Genomic DNA, 16463 nt, shown 5'->3' on the forward strand with positions numbered 1-16463 from the left:
TCAGTCTTACTCTTACTCAACTTAAAACCTCTAGCTTCCAATGTCTGTCTCCATAATTCTAACTTAGCATTAACCCCAGCTCTAGACTCATCAATCAAAACAATATCATCAGCAAACAACATACACCACGGTACATTTTCTTGAATTGATCTCGTAAGCTCATCCATCACTATTGCAAATAGGAAAGGGCTTAAAGCAGATCCTTGATGTAACCCAACCGTTATCGGAAAATTGGTTGTCACCCCTCCACAAGTGCGAACATTGGTTACTACTCCTTCATACATATCTTTAATTATACTAATGTACTTGAGAGAAACACCTTTCTTCATCATTGTCCACCAGAGAACGTCCCTAGGTACTCTATCGTATGCCTTCTCTAAATCAATAAAAACCATATGCAAATCTTTGTTCCTCTCTCTATATCTTTCAATAAGTTGTCTAAGAAGATGTATAGCTTCCATAGTTGATCTTCCAGGCATAAAACCAAATTGATTCTCCGATATCATGACAACCTTCCTCAACCTAGACTCAATCACCCTCTCCCAAAGTTTCATAGTATGACTCATGAGTTTTATACCACGATAGTTTGTGCAATCTTGTATATCACCCTTATTCTTATATAAAGGCACCAAAGTACTCTTCCTCCACTCATTAGGCATCTTATTTGTTCGCCAAATCAAGTTAAAAAGATTTGTCAACCATTCTAAACCTTTCTCTCCCAAGCATTTCCAAGCCTCGATAGGTATACCATCTGGGCCAACTGCCCTTCTTGATTTCATTTTCTTCAAAGCCTCTGCAATTTCTTTCTTTTGAATCTTGCGCATGAAGTCACAATTTATCTCATGAAAATGAATGGAGAAGTCTCCAAGATCTTGAGCATGACTATCATTAAATAGCTTATCAAAATAATCTTTCCATCTCTCCTTAATCTCCTCATCTTTGACTAAAACCCTTTGCGTTTCATCTTTGATACATCTAACCATACCCAAATCCTTCGATTTCCTATCTCTCATCTTTGCAAGCCTATAAATATCCTTCTCGCCTTCTTTGGTATCCAACTTGTCATAAACCTCCTTATATACCTTAGCCCTTGCGTTTCGAACAACTTTTTTAGCTTCCTTCTTTGCTATCATATACTTCTCCAAATTCTCATTATCACGACTCTTACTTAGATTTCTATAACACTCTCTTTTAACCTTAATAGCTAATTTGACATCCTCGTTCCACCATGATGTATCCTTACCTAGTGGTGCATCGCCTTTAGACTCACCCAATACCTCCTTAGCTACTTTTCTCATACCACCCGCTATCTTATTCCACATTGATTCTGAATCCTCCTCGAGACACCAATCAACTTCCTTAACTACCTGCTCTACAAACATTCCTTGTTTAGCTCCTTTCAGTGCCCACCACTTAATTCTAGGATCTATCCTATGTCTATCCCTTTTGCGGCATTGTCTAATTCTAAGATCTAAAATTAAGACTCTATGTTGTGTAGCTACACTTTCTCCTGGTATAACCTTACAATCGATGCAACAACCCCTATCTCTCTTTCTAAGTAGGAAAAAATCTATCTGACTCGTATTAACCCCACTTTTAAATGTTACTAGATGATTTTTCAGTAAAAGAGTAAATTTTTTGTTAAAATTTAACAATGATGGTTACCAATTTAGAGAAAGTATATGGGAAGTGAGTGGAAGCGTGAGAGGAAATACATAAAAAACATGAAAAAATAATGTGAGAAAAGCATTTAGGAAGCATAGAAGATGTGTGGGCGAATCGAGATTCCCATGAAGTTTCATAAGCGAGGAGTATCACGCTTCCGAAGTGAGTTGTTGGAAAGCATGCTTCCCATCTCCCTAAGAAGCTTTCGGTAACTCCGGTATTTAGTATCTTCCTTCAATCTGGTGGGGCTGGAACCAGATATGGACTTATTCCCTAATAATAGAATTTGGAGTTAGGAACTTCACATAGAGCATAGTTCTTTGCTTAGACCCTTGTTGTCGGGAAGATGCACATGCTCAATCAGCTTAGCAGATTCTGGGTCCATCCCACCAATAGATGCATTATGTGTAGCTGCTAGAAGGAGACTATGATACACTTCTGATTTTTTTTTGTTTCAAAAGATTTTTATAACTCACTTGGCTTGACTTGGACATTGAGGTGTGTTTGAGATCATGTTTCAAAGACCTTATCACGGGTCCTATGCAGATATCTAAATCACATGAATAAGGAAAAGGATCTGGAAATGGTGGTTATTTTCAATGTGCTGGGAGGTTTGGTTGGAGAGCCAGTGCACCTCTAAAGATGCTTTTACCAACCTTTCTCAGATTCAAAGGAAATTTTGATAAAAAAAAATTACCTTTGTGTGAAGATTTGGCCAATTATAATCTTTCTTTCCAAGAATTGGATGATTTTTCCCTTGAGCTTAGGGGTGTCAACAGCTCCAACCTGGTTCCAACTCCCAATCTGACTTAGAGGTGCTGATATCAGGTCCGGGCCTAGGTCCGATCGGACCCATGATAAGAAAAAATGCACTTGAGTCCTATAAGGATTATATAAACCAGGCCCAGTCCATACTCCCGGTCAAATAATACTTTTTATGTCTTTAACATTGAAAATTTGTGAATCTTAATTGGAACTTGGGTTGGACCCAGGTCTGGTATGAAATTTCACAAACAATACCTGGCTCTATATACTAATAGAACCTATGTCACATGGCTACGGGTGTGGGTATTGGTATGGAGGGTACGACACGGCAATTTAAAAAAAATGAGGGTATGGGAACACGGCTATATATATATATATATAAAGAGAGAGAGAGAGAGGAAAGGGATTGGGTCTGGATCATATGTAGATCCATATTAAAAACTAAAAAAAACTTTGTAGTAATTTTTTGAAAAAAACAGAAGGGGAATGAAAATTTTATTATAAAAGGGGAAAGCAGGAAGGGGTATCTCTCTCTATACACGAAGGAGATAGAGAAGACGAAGACCAAGAAGAAAAAGGAGGGGCCAAGCTCTCTCTCTCTCTCTCTCTCTCTCTCTCTCTCTCTCCTTCCTCCCCTTCCTCTTTCGTCTTCTTCTTCCTTTTCCTCCTCTTCCTCTTTCGTCTTCTTCCTTTTCCTCCTCTTTCTTTTTTTATTCTTCTTCCTTCTCTTTCTTTTTCTTCTTCCTCATCCTCCTCTTCCTCTTTCTTCTTCTTCTTCTTCCTCCCTGCCTTTCACCGACATCAAACAAAAAAAAATGGTTTGGGTCAAGGTTGGACCCGAGCCGATCCGGACCAGCACATACCCATGCTGCGTTCAGTACCCGTCGACACGGGTAAGACTGTTAAATAGCCATGTCTATGTGACATAGAACCCTTTCGTCTAACCCTGATACAAATCGGACCTTCTTTATCAACAAAACCCAGATCTTGATGAGCTTGGTACAGGTTGGGTCACCGTTAAACCTGACCCATTGACACCTACTCGAGCTGCATATTTGGTGCACGCTGTTGTATGTTGCTGATCTCTTGTTGCCAGCTATTCATAATTAATAAATTTCCCTTTTCATTTCAAAAATAAAAAGAACTTATGTTCATCCCAAAGTTTTTTTCCTTCATGCATAGTCATCCTATAGCTCACAGGAACAATTGTATTTGTCAGTGTGATTACCCTTCATAATATAAACTAAAGCTTCACATTTACCAATAAACTAAAATGGGGTTCAATTTGAATTGATTTCTTGTCATTTGTAGTAACAAAGAAGCAAAATATCGTGTTAAGAGCAAATTCTACTGACCTCTGCAACTTGTTATCTTCACAATACTTTGCTGCTTCATCCTCAGGCATATCAGCTAGGTTCCTTTCCAAAATGCAACTAAAGGGGATAATTGGTTCACCTCCATGCTCTTGCACCCTTCGACAATCATACAAATATTAGTAAAGAGTGGCATTTCATTACAAAAGGGTGCACTACATTCAAGGAAGATGCACAAAAGACTGAGGGTTTTGAAAACTACATGGAACCATAAATTCGCAAAAGTTGTATAAAAATGCACAAACAATTCCAAATTTTTAAAAATATTATGATACTTTTTATTTGTTTAAAGATTAAACTTTTCTCCAATTAAAATGAATTTTTTATTTTTGATATTTTCTTCCTTTTTGTATTTCTTCAAAAATCATGAATAACATTCTTTCTCTTTTTCTTTCTATTTTTCAGTTTTTCAGAGGTACTTGCGTTCCTGTGAGGGAATTAATCTAAGGTAAGATGGGTGGTTAGATAGGTTACTTCATTGCCTAGGTAGGTAGTTTGATGAATTGGCATTTGATTATTTAATTTTTTTATATAAACTAGAGTCCAAGTTAAAACTCAATTTAACAGTGGGGGCGATTTTCTTAGAGGAGTCCTCTAGAAGAAGGGTGACCCACTTAGGAGCCCTCCTGAGAGGAGTTTGGGTTCCCAAAAGGAGACCCAAACCCCTCTATAATTAAAGAGACAAGCCTCCTTTCTCCCACACGAGTTTGAGAGAGAGAGAGAAGAAAAGGGAGAAAATAGAGAGAATAGAGGGAAAGAGAAGAGAGGGTCGATTTGGAGAAGAAGGCCTAAACCGAGGTAAGCCCGTTCTTTTTCCGGTGCCCAGCCATGGGGGCTGACCACCATGCATTTTTCTTATTTTTTTATGTGTTTAACTGATACGAGGTCTATAAATCGACCTTGGACAGCATCTACATGAAAAGAAAGAGAGATCTAAGGTCTCTTTTAGGATTTTCTTTGGTGTTTCAGGTATTTTTTTCATTATGGTTCATTGTCGTTCCTGAATTCGTTGTGATTGTTGATTCGTTTACGCATCAAAGGTACGGAGTTTCTCGCTATTCAGCATGTTTAGGGTTTAGTATAGGTTGATCAAACATGAAATCAGGTTCTTACAGTTAGATTTAATATATATATATATATATATATATTGATTTTTAAATTCTAGTTTTGATTATTTTATTTATAGTTGATTTAGTTCATTTTTGGATCCCAGACCGATGTAGTTTGATGTTTAAATTTATGTTCATGCTTGATCAGATGTTTACAACATATTAAATATGTTCATGCATACATTTAATATGGTTTGATGTATTAACAATTTATTTGGAGGTGTTCGCTAACCCGAAAAACGTGTTTTCTTGTTTGGAAACGTTGAATTTTGTTTCATGAGTGTGATTACATCATGTTTAGAAGTTCATATACAAGTGTATCTTGTGCTTATGATTCATTAAAAATCGTTAGATGTAGGATTATTGTTTTTATTATAGAAATCATGAAATTTGTTGTGTTTAATTGAAAAGCATGTTATCTTGTTTTTACGGGCTCAAACACTTTTCAACTTTATCGTACGCTTAAACGGTTTGGCAAAAAATTCACAAATTTTAAAGGGACGTTCTATACACAGAGGAAGTCCCAGAAAAAAATGTGGCACTGTTGGAGGTCCGGATGAGAAAGCACGACCTCTGGAAGTCGAAACAGAATTTATGACCTAACGTCAATTTTGTATACGACTTTAATGTCGTGTGGATTTTATTTCTATTAATATGTTCCATGGTTATGATGAAACTTTTATATGTGTTAGTTTACATATTAAAGAACTTTCAATAAAAAATTGATAAACAAATTCATTACGAACTGTGAGTTAAAAATCAAAGTTGACTCTGAAACCTGAAATTTTTAGAGCGCGAACTGTCCAAGAATCTGAACAGGTTGCAGTCCATGAATTTTAATTCATGGCTCGAATGGAGTTTGGATCTGATCTCTGTGAGACATTGTTTCCGATATGTTCATCTATCTACAATAACTTTTACATATTTTTTCTCCTTCTATAAAGTTGTTGAATTGATGCTTATTCGAAGGGACTAAACCAAACAGGTATGTTTGACAAAAAGAAAACCAAGTTATGTAAATTATTTATTTGTACTTGCTCCGAACTCCGATGGAGACAAGGTTTGTGGCTATGTTTAGCTAACACATCCGTGCATCTACTATTAAATTTCCAAATTTTTCTCACTGAAATATAACCGGGACTCAATCTGTGCAGTTCTGAGTTGGAACTCTTGTGATTTCAGAGTCATAGTTCCGAAAGTGGATCAGTGAAAAATGATTTAGTTTCAGATTTAAACCCAGTGATTTATATGCCTCATGATGTGTGATGTTGTATGTATGTTCATGTGAATCATATGGCCCTGGTATGCGGCTAATGAGCATTATTTGTCGTCTAATGGGTAATGTCTATTTGAATGCATGATATGATTCGAAAGAGTGGGCTAAATTGTATTGTGCCGTATGAGTAAGCTACATGGGAGCTTATTGATGGTTATGCCCTAGTGGATAAGAATGTAATAATCTTGTACATGCATGGTAAGGTGCATGGTCAGGATGTTGTGAATCTATATTGGTTCCTGTGAGAACATGTGTTAATTTAAAAATATTAAAATTTGTCTTGCTTATCTAACAGGATCTTTGGATTTGCAAGTCGCAAGGGACTCGTAAAATACTAAACATTGTGTGCATTGTGTTTCCTGAGAACTCAATATTGAGGTTCGTGTTCTCAACCATGGTTGTAAGGAACTTTCCATCACTTTGCCTGAGGAGTGATGTTTAGCTCCAGCTATTGAGAATTGGTATACCGAGAAAGTGGCGGAATGTGATGTGTCCCGACATCCGGGTGATATGTTCCCATATGTTTTGGCCTAGGGTGATGTGTCACCAAACGTCGATCGAGAAACATATGTAGTGCCCAAATAATAATAAAATACAAATTTGTGTGATTAAGATACAGTTGGGTATTACCATGAACCTCAAGAATTGGCATGTCTGGTACCTTCGGGTCTTGGTCGAGACGATAACATAGATTTGTTTGGCATTAATCATGTTCATACATTCAAAAGAAAGTGTCAATAAAGAAATAAAGTTTATTCATGCATCATATATATTTTATACATGCATCGATTTATGTATTGTGTAATTATGTTGAATGTGTTTGTGTGCAAGCATATTTGAACTATGTTATATATGAATTATTATGTATGCTCACCTGTTTTCTGCAACATATGTCCGGATGAACTATGTGAGATTTTGTACGGAAACTCTGAGTTCTCACCCCTTATTTAATATTTTCAGGTGAGGAGGCTCAGGCCTAACTGAGCAACGTGATGGCAAAACTGACTGGCTATGAGTGACGATGTTTATGAATTAGTGGTTAGCTTCTAGACATTTGAGATTGATATCAATTAAGAATAAAATAAACCAATTTAAGGTTTATTAAGTTTGATTATGCTTTGAAAATATTATTTCATTTGGATATGGTTTGATATGAATGGTTAGTGTAGAAAAGTAAAATTGTGAAGGACCCAGATCCTTGGGTTTTATTCCGCACTTAAAATAAAATAAAGCAATTATTTAAATTCAGTAGTTCTGTACTGAACCTGGTACTAGGAGGCTAATATACACTCGCGCAAGCCGTCTAGTGCTTGGTACGGTTGGAGTTGTGTTTTCAACTCATTTGAAAAAGGGTTTTGTAATGACTTGTCTCGAACTCTGCTCTAAAAAACAATTAAACGTGAGTAGGCCGACTCCTTAGAGTTTAATTCGGTTAAGGCAATGTCATAGAAAGCACCTCGTTTAAAAATATAGTGTATTTTTTGGATTGAATTTGGGGTCATTATAGTTACATTATGATTCACGTATGTTGCAGAGCCAAATCATAGAATCAATGCACATGCGAACGCTTCCCAAGTTGGTACACCAAGGCTCTGTTCGAACCAATGGTACCAGTGGGCTGCATCTTCCTCCAGATGAATAGAGGCGAAGAAGACTTTTTCTATTTCCGAGGTCTGTATCACCCAAAAACTATGTCACACGGACTCGGCTAAGGAGGTGCCGCACCCGAGTCGACACGTCCCGACACGGGTGCGGCTTCGGACTCGGCCCGGACTCGGTCAACGCCGAGTCGGACTCGGCCAACGCCGAGTCGGACTCGGCCAACGCCGAGTCGGACTCGGCCAACGCCGAGTCAGACTCGGTCAACGAGTCTAGGCCGAGTCCGTCCACATTTTGGACTCGGTCAACTTTGACCGAGTCCAAAAATGTCCCTAAAAAACCATTTTTTTATATTTTTTATTTAAAAAAAATATATATAAAAAGAGTGACAGTGCTGCAGTCACAGACTGTGACTGTGTTGCAGTCACAGACTGTGCACAGTCTGTGCAGTGTGCACAGTGCACAGTCTGTGACTGTGTGACTGTGCACAGTCACAGTGCTGTGGACTGTGCACAGTCACAGTCTGTCACACGGACTGTGCTGTGGCATTTTAAAAATAAAATAAATATATATATATATATATATTTTTTTGCCGAGTCCCCGTGACCAAAAATTTTAAAATTGTGCCGCACCCGTGTCGCACCCGCACCCGCACCCATGTGACATAGCCCAAAAATAATGCTCAACCTGGAATATCCAGTTGGTCAGATCCTTAAAGACAAAGGTGAAATTTTTGATAGAGGGTGGATTCATGACTCTAAGTCAAGTGTTGGCCTACAAGACTGACTAATGTTGGTCTGAAGTTTGGGTGGTGCAGTGGGTTAGGCTAGGATTTAAGGTTGGCCCTCGGTTTGGTCTTCTGGTGGGATGTCTCATCTAAGCAAAACAAACTTTTCTAGAATTTTTAGAGGTTTTAGGTCGAAATAATTAATTTTTGGGACTAGTCAAGACATTACAGGTTCAGTCTGGTTTTCTGTGTTCAGATAAGGTTCAATGATCAGACCAAATCTCAGTGATCCAAACGAATTTTTGAGATCTGTAAATTGGGTTTGAAAGCTAACAAATGTATGTTCCTACGGTAAAAATTTCAGAATTTATGGATCTAGGATCATGGCTAGGGAATCTTTTGAAGTTCAAAAAATGTTAGGTGGTCAGGATCTAAACATTGGATCTAACAAGTTTAGATAAAACAATGATATCTACAGATCGGGATAGGATTTTTACGATTCGTAAATAGGGTTCCATTTAAGACAGGCATGGCTATCTATGATGATTTTTTTTGGAACTGACAAAGGACCGAGATGAATTTTTGAAAATCAAACTTGAATGTACGCCTGTGTCGATCCTTAAAAAAAAACAGGCAAAATTTGGCCCAACTTCCGAAAGTCGAATCGAGGTCACTAGATGATGGATTCTAACTAATCAAATTTTAATTTAGAAGTTTGGGAATTGAAGAACCTGTGCGGGTACCGAAACTTGGCACAAAAACCCAGAAGGTTGTACAAACGTCAAAATTGTTGCACAAAAACTGAGAAAGGTATGGGCCCTTGTTGCATTAGGCAGTCTGGCTGGTCGGCATAGCTTCCAAAGAGTGTCTGCTCTAATACCAAATGGTAGAATCTGATTCCCAGTGGGGTCAATCCTCCTAGATCTGGGCATGCGGAGCGGGGCAGGTCCCAAAAGCTAGGCGCATGCAGGGGAAACCACACCATGAAGAGGGTGGCAGAGGCGTGTCTAGGGCAGGAACACGACAAGGGAGAAAGTACCCATTGGGAGAAAGAGATACGACTCTCTTGGCTGGGTGCGGGGATCGAGACGGTAGGCAAAAAGCGCAACGAAAAGGGAGAAACATGTTCCCGACCGGCTGATGATGAACGTAGATGGATGGACGGGTGACGGAGCCGTCTTTCCCTCAAGAAGCACTCACATACAAGAACCGTGAATGAAATTCAGAGGAACTCAATCAATTTTATTGAAGAATAAAGGAACTATACATGTTTATTTATAGAACAAAAAAGGGAGCTTAAGATAAAGTGTACATCAACAGTCCCTCCCTGGATGGGATTCCATGGGGGACGTCCTACTAAAGTCTTAGCCTGAGTAGAACTCCAGGTTGGGGTGGATTATGATAATTAATGCAAAGTCTCAAACAGGCTAGGCGGCTACCACTGGAGCGGATATTCTGGGTTTGACCGGGGGCAAAAAAAGGGCTTGTACCAATCAAAGAGAGAGAGAGAGAGAGGACGGCCTATGGAGCCCTCATGAAAGCATACAAAAGAAACATGTAAATCGTCCACTCATTTAACCTCATATAAAGAAGAAAAAACATGGGCTTTTACCATGCATGTAGAAAACCAAGTAGATTAGTAATTTCTTTATTATATATATTTTTTGGATGTGGGATCTTGTAATGAAGTAAAGTGTGTACAAACACAATGCCACTAAAGAGCTACAAAAGTGCACAGCCACAAATAGGGATGGCAGTGGACCGGGCGGGGGCGGGGGCGGGGGACAAGGTCTCCACCCCCGGTCCATCCCCGTGGCGGGGGAGACTTTGGACCTCCACCCCCGCCCCGTCTCAAAATAATAATCCCCACCCCCGCCCCGTCTCAAAATAATAATCCCCACCCCCGCCCCCGTCCCGTCCCTGCCACACCCCATCCTCGTCCTCATCCCCATCCCCGTCCCCGTCCCCATGAAGATTGCATTTTCCTTGCCATTTTTAATAAAAAAATATGCAATGTCCAAAAATATTTGTGTTTGATCAAGTCCATCATAACTTATTTTTAAACTCTGATGAATATCTTTATGTTGATTCTTTAAGGTCTTCAAGATGCTTTCCCATTCCTCTATATTGTTCTTATCAAAAAAGAGTGGGCCTAATACTTCAAGTGTTAATGGTAGCCCACTGGTACACTGCACAACTTTCTCTGATAATTTTTTCAAACAAATTGAGTTTATTTTTAATCAAACGCTAGAATATTTGCTAATTGAGAGTAGAAAACAAATTTTAAATAATGTGATCATGACTTTATGAAAGCTTTTTAAGATTTTCAGTGAAAAACAACCCACAAAATATCAGAATTTCATTACTTGAAAATTTGTATATTTATGTCAAGAAAAAGATGATCTAACAAACTATGCAGATTTGGTTGAAGCAATTAACGGGAAAAGCAAAACAGTAGAAGTTCCACCATAATCTGAACATAGAACAGATAAAAATCAGATCCAAAAAAAAAGATTTTTTATGTGCAACCTCAGCCAAAAGATGGTGAATGGTTAATGAATAATCATTGTCACGCTCAATAACAAAATTCAATATCATAATTGATTACACCAACATAAAAAATCAGACAAGAAAACTTTAGGTCGCAGTTGGTTGCACACATTTATCGTACAAACAAATAGAAATCTTGATCCAATGCAATTTTAAAGAAAATGGGCGCACCCAGATAGACCCTTCAAAATCCCACAGAAGCAACAAAAACAAATTAACGCAGAGAGAGAGAGATCAGATGGTAGTGCATGTTATAGATTCATCACTCTATTACAAATTTGATTGGGTTTAACCATCATCACGTCTCCCCAATTCAATACCCCAAATTGAAAAAAGATTTAACGTACAAAATGAAGAAACTCGCACAAAGAAATAGAAAAGGGCGAAACAAAAAAAGAGTGAGATACCGTAATCCTTTCAAATGTACAAAACTCAGGGCTAGATTTTCAACTTCTACATAACAAAAAGGGCTTCTGGCTGCAGCTTCTCAAAGATGGTATAAAAGAAAACGAAAATTTACCTTCTATCTCTCCTTTGGGTGGAGACGGTGAGTAGGGATGATACATTATTTTGTCTAATAAGATTTAGGGTTAGGGTTAGTAAGTAGTATATATAAACATGGTTGTTTTGTAATTTTATTACTTAACTTAATATTATTAATGAAAGCGGGGATGGGGCAGGGCGGGGCGGGGGAAAGTGTAAGTCCATCCCCGCACGGGGATGAATTTTAACCTTCATTCCCGCCTCCATCCCCGTTTCATTCCCTTCATCCCCGGTCCAAACGGGGCGAGGCAGGGCGGAGCCCCGTTGTCCCCCGCTCCACTGCCATCCCTAGCCACAAAAGCTAATAATGGGCTAAATACAATAAGCCGCGAAGGGCTAAGCAAACAAAACTCACAAAGAGCAAGAACACACAAAATATATAATTCTTTTATAAAATGCTCAAGGAAAGCATTAACAAGAGAGGGTCTGAAACCCTCTTTAAATAGGCCATAAGGCAGCTCAATAGAGCTGTTGGAGATCTCCCAATAGCTATAATTATAGTTGTTGCTCCCCAACAACTCTATTGGCTGTTTACAAAAAATGCCCTTTCACATTAGTGAAAGGGACACCAAACAGAATAATAATAATAAAAAGATTACAATGATGCCCCTAATGGGAAGCTCTTATTACATAGGGAGAAAATGATGAAAATGCCCCTGGTGGGCATTACTAATTTACAATCATAGGAACATAATATATATACATATAAATGTATATATATACATAAACAAGAAATATATATATACACATTTACATGTGTATATTTAAATTTTAAACAAATATAAACATATTAAAAATATGTATATATTTTAACAGATCTAATGGGCTTGTTCTATTAGTACAGGACAAGAACGCAGAAAACTCAAAACTGTCAAAGGATAGGAATTTAGTATATAAATAGAAAAGAATATGGAAGAAAAGACATTACTATCACTGCAGAACTCTATGTACCAAAGAAAATATGAATAAATATGCATACCATGCATGTATCTTTGGCAAAAACTTGTTCTTTTTTCTTTGGTAATCCTTCTCATTCATGTTTACCTGAAAAGAGATAGATCCATAAAAGCATAGCATGTCAAAGACCACAAAGAAAGAAAAAATCTACAGAGAACCCCAAGTGAGAAACAACATAATAGATGGTAATAAGCTTTTCTAATTCAGCAAATTTACCAATCTGGTCAAAAGACTATGGTCCATTTAAATAAAAACCTTATGACCAATCTGGTCAAAAGACTGGTCCATTTAGATAAAAACCTTATGCACAGCAACATGGAACTGACAAATTATTCAGAAAATTTCAAATTGCCAAAGTACTAAATTGGGTGTTGAGCTTTTTGCAGAAAGTGATAGAGTGGGCATGAATCTGCACCACTATGATTAAAACCTAGGACTGAATATGACAGGTTGGCAAAGTCTTCAAATGTTAGCTGGATTTCTCTGGTTCAAATCCCAGCAGGGGCTATCCTCGAAAATGACAATCACAAAAAGGCAGAAAAGAGAACAAAAGGGAAGTTATTATCTATAGATGTCGAGCATTCAGCACATGTAACATGAGTATCATTTATGTATGATGAACCAAATGATAGAAGCATGCCAAAGAAATAAACCATGACGCATCTCAGTGTGCTCCGCAATGGCGTGGAACCATTATAGCTCGAGGGCAATTAGTTAGGCTTACAGAAGTTCCCAAACAACCACAACCTCCATGTCTTGGTGAGTGCTGGTGTCAGAAAAATTTTGCCCATAAAGTTTTAGTTGTATAGCTACAGAACTGAAAGGATATACAACTCTGCTACTTGCATGAGTCAACAATCAACACAGTGCACTTCTAGCAAATGCCAATTATATGAGCTAACGTACATCACATGCATTCCATAAAACAAAAATCATATTGAAAGTCTTGAATCCCAAAGATGAAATTGCCTAAAAACTTTTCACTGTTTTTCTCAAGTGACTTTTTCATATTTTTAACAGGCTTTGAGAGAACACATGATTTACATTCACCAAAAACAACAATGGAATTTCTGTGATGTGAAACTCGAGAAAAAATTGATAAAACCAAGGGATTGCTCTGGGGAAAGATAAAACCTACTATCAGATCTGAAACAAAAGGATTAAGAATTTCTCACTGGCTTTAAAGCGCAAGTTGCGACCAAACAAAAAATAAGTATAGAAATAAAAGTCAAATGCATAGAAAGAACCAATGGACAAATGAGTCAGAGATTAAGCAGAAACAAACAGAATGACACACCAAGTACACAACAGGCTTTGCAGTGAGCAGCTGGAAGGTATTCAAAAATTCTATATCTGCAGTTTTCCATTCTCCAAGACGTACATCTTTTTCCTCCTCAAGCCATGCCTTAACCTACAACAATAACAACAACAAATACAGATAATTGACACTAGAAGGATGTAATGTTGGACACTCATTATATAACCATGACTTAACCTGGTCTATAAACTGCAAAAAGAACTAAAGAAACAGGGCAGGAACTTCAGTCTCCCTTGGCACAGATCAACATGGGGACAATGAACTACAGTGTGTTACCAATGAGTCAATGAGGGTAACCAAATGAAAGCATTTCAGTATTTGCAACTCCAACATCTCCCTGATCATCAATAGATGCCATCATCCATGTGGGCAGGGACAAAGAACAAAGACGGGAATGCTCCCATAGCTTGTAATAGGAGGAACCCTTTGCTATATTGTGGTGTGATTGTACCACTCTCAAGAGATGGATAATTGTTCCTGGTGTACAGCACCTCACTTTCTTAGATATGGACTTGTGTAAATTTGAAAACCAAGAAAGGGATGGTGCCAGTTTGACCTTCCCAGCACATTGTGTGTAACATAAATTGGTTAGGGATAAAGCATGCTAAGAATATTCTCTGAAAAAAGCCCATTCTAGACTCTTGATTTCAGCCGTCTTCAAAACCTAGATTAGTATAACCTTTAGACCAGTAGACTCTGGTTAAGCCAGCTAGAGATAAGTCGGCTGTCACACGGACACCTCACTTGGCATGTGTATCCCGTATCGACATGACACAACACTCGGATACTTCACGGACACAACACAACACTTCATGGACATAGTCAAACCAGTTTCTCACACAGTCAACATTGTGTTATTAACTTTATATTCTTCTTTTAAAATTTGTCAATAATTACATTACATGTCAATTTCAATTTGATTTCATTATTTGGTAGTGATTTAGAATTGTTGTTTTATACACACACTGACACACAAATACATCTGTGTGTATGGCTGTGTCGCCGTGTCCTAATTTTTTTTAAATATTGTATTGAACCAAGCGTATCCACATTGTGTCCCGTTCCCACATCCGTATCCATATGACATAGTAAGCCAGGCAGCTTCTCAAGCTGCCAAAAGTATGGAGGCACATATGCACACACCCACAAGTGTGCCGCACACACACATAAAAAATGTTTTATCTCATTGAGGAATATGCACCAAACAAGGGAATTTTTATTGGCTTGAGAGGTCCTGTATTACTGGTTCATAAGAGGGAACATGGATGTGCGCTTGATTTGCAATCAAACACAATGGCACAAACAGAAAACATTCATAAGATTATATAAGGTTAACAAAGTCAATTTGAAATTAGGGCAAAACCTTCATGCAGCACTCATGCTCTAACTTCAACTGTTTATCGTTGCTCCTCTTCATGCTTTTCTCAAGATCTTCCACTTTCCTCTCCATAAATTCTATATCCTGAGAACAAAACCCCAAAGGTGGAAATGCATACTTAAATTTCCCCCGAGTTGCAAAAGTAAATAAAAACTGGAAAATGTGATTGAACATTGAAAGTAACCAGCACAGAAAAAACACAAAATACTCATGAGCTAAAATTGAGCCTGCACATAAAACTTCAATAGAGCAATCTAGGAATGAATTGGAAAAAAATTCCATGAAGTAATAGTATGGCCCTTGCTTGCCTAGAAGTCAAACAGATTCTCATGCAACAAAGTCACAGAAAGCCAGAACAACATACACATCAGTATTATTTTTTTCCCCTTGAAACACACAGATTCTCATGCAACAAAGTCACATAAAGCCAGAACAACCTACAGATCAGTATTCTTGTTTCTCCTTGAAACACATAAGTCACAAACATGGACCAAGAATCCTAGAGGGAAAAGTATATAAGAACATCAAGCAGGCAGTATCAATACATGTTCACCTGTATATCAACACCCAATAAATTGGAATAACACCTAGCTATACCAAGGAGATCTGGTGTCCAATCAAAGAAGAAACAGAGCTATAGAGTCATTCTGACCATCCACCTTAAGGAGTTCTAGATCTTTGAAACACGAATTGCATATCACACGCAGTAACAGACAACCTTAAGGTTATCTTGCACACTTTCTTAAAATCTAATAAGAACACAATGCTATTTTTATTTTCCAACATGACTAATGCTAAGGTCAATGGTAAATAAATCTGGGAGAATGCAAATGATCAATCATGACTTTTTTTTGGCAATATCAATCATGACTTTAATGAAAAATAAAAATTCATAGCATACAGTTGCTGTCCCAAGCCCACATAAGTTTTTAATCATTCAAATGTCATTGGATTCATCAATCTACTCTCTTCTTTTTCTTCTGAACAGAAGGGTTCGGCTAACATTTATTCACTTCAGAACAAGGTCACCAAATTGCTGAGAAAAATCCTGGTTGTTGTCCAGGTCAACAGTTGCAATGCACTTGAAAATCCTGAGTTCTAGAGCTGAATTTTTTAAGTAGACTGAAAAGGGTATGGATATAGCATTCTTAACAAAAAAAACATCAAAAGAAGCATCCAAAAAGCATCAAGCAGAACTAACAT

The 16463-nt window shown here is 37.8% G+C and overlaps 1 protein-coding gene and 1 non-coding gene across 5 annotated transcripts in view; both read right to left on the reverse strand.

Moving 5' to 3' along the window:
* LOC149844912 (GTP binding protein) overlaps window positions 1–16463 on the reverse strand; it is a 71669-nt gene that overhangs the window by 43673 nt on the left and 11533 nt on the right. For all 4 annotated transcript variants that reach the window (XR_016430151.1, XM_089995363.1, XM_089995364.1 and 1 more), the window contains exons 5-8: window positions 15246–15344; window positions 13862–13975; window positions 12587–12651; window positions 3786–3902 (exon numbers count right to left, since the gene is read on the reverse strand). Coding sequence is in view for 3 of the 4 variants with exons in the window: in XM_089995363.1 (XP_089851489.1) it covers window positions 3786–3902; window positions 12587–12651; window positions 13862–13975; window positions 15246–15344 (395 nt within the window). In the remaining variant the exon portion in view is untranslated. The remainder of the gene's footprint in view (window positions 1–3785; window positions 3903–12586; window positions 12652–13861; window positions 13976–15245; window positions 15345–16463) is intronic.
* On the reverse strand, window positions 11293–11373 carry LOC149844913 (small nucleolar RNA Z195/SNORD33/SNORD32 family). The gene has a single exon (XR_016430673.1). It is a non-coding gene; the product is annotated as a small nucleolar RNA Z195/SNORD33/SNORD32 family (small nucleolar RNA).

This window comes from Nuphar pumila, chromosome 2, assembly GCF_984573655.1.
Source record: "Nuphar pumila chromosome 2, dmNupPumi1.hap1.1, whole genome shotgun sequence".
Classification (NCBI taxonomy): Eukaryota; Viridiplantae; Streptophyta; class Magnoliopsida; order Nymphaeales; family Nymphaeaceae; genus Nuphar; species Nuphar pumila.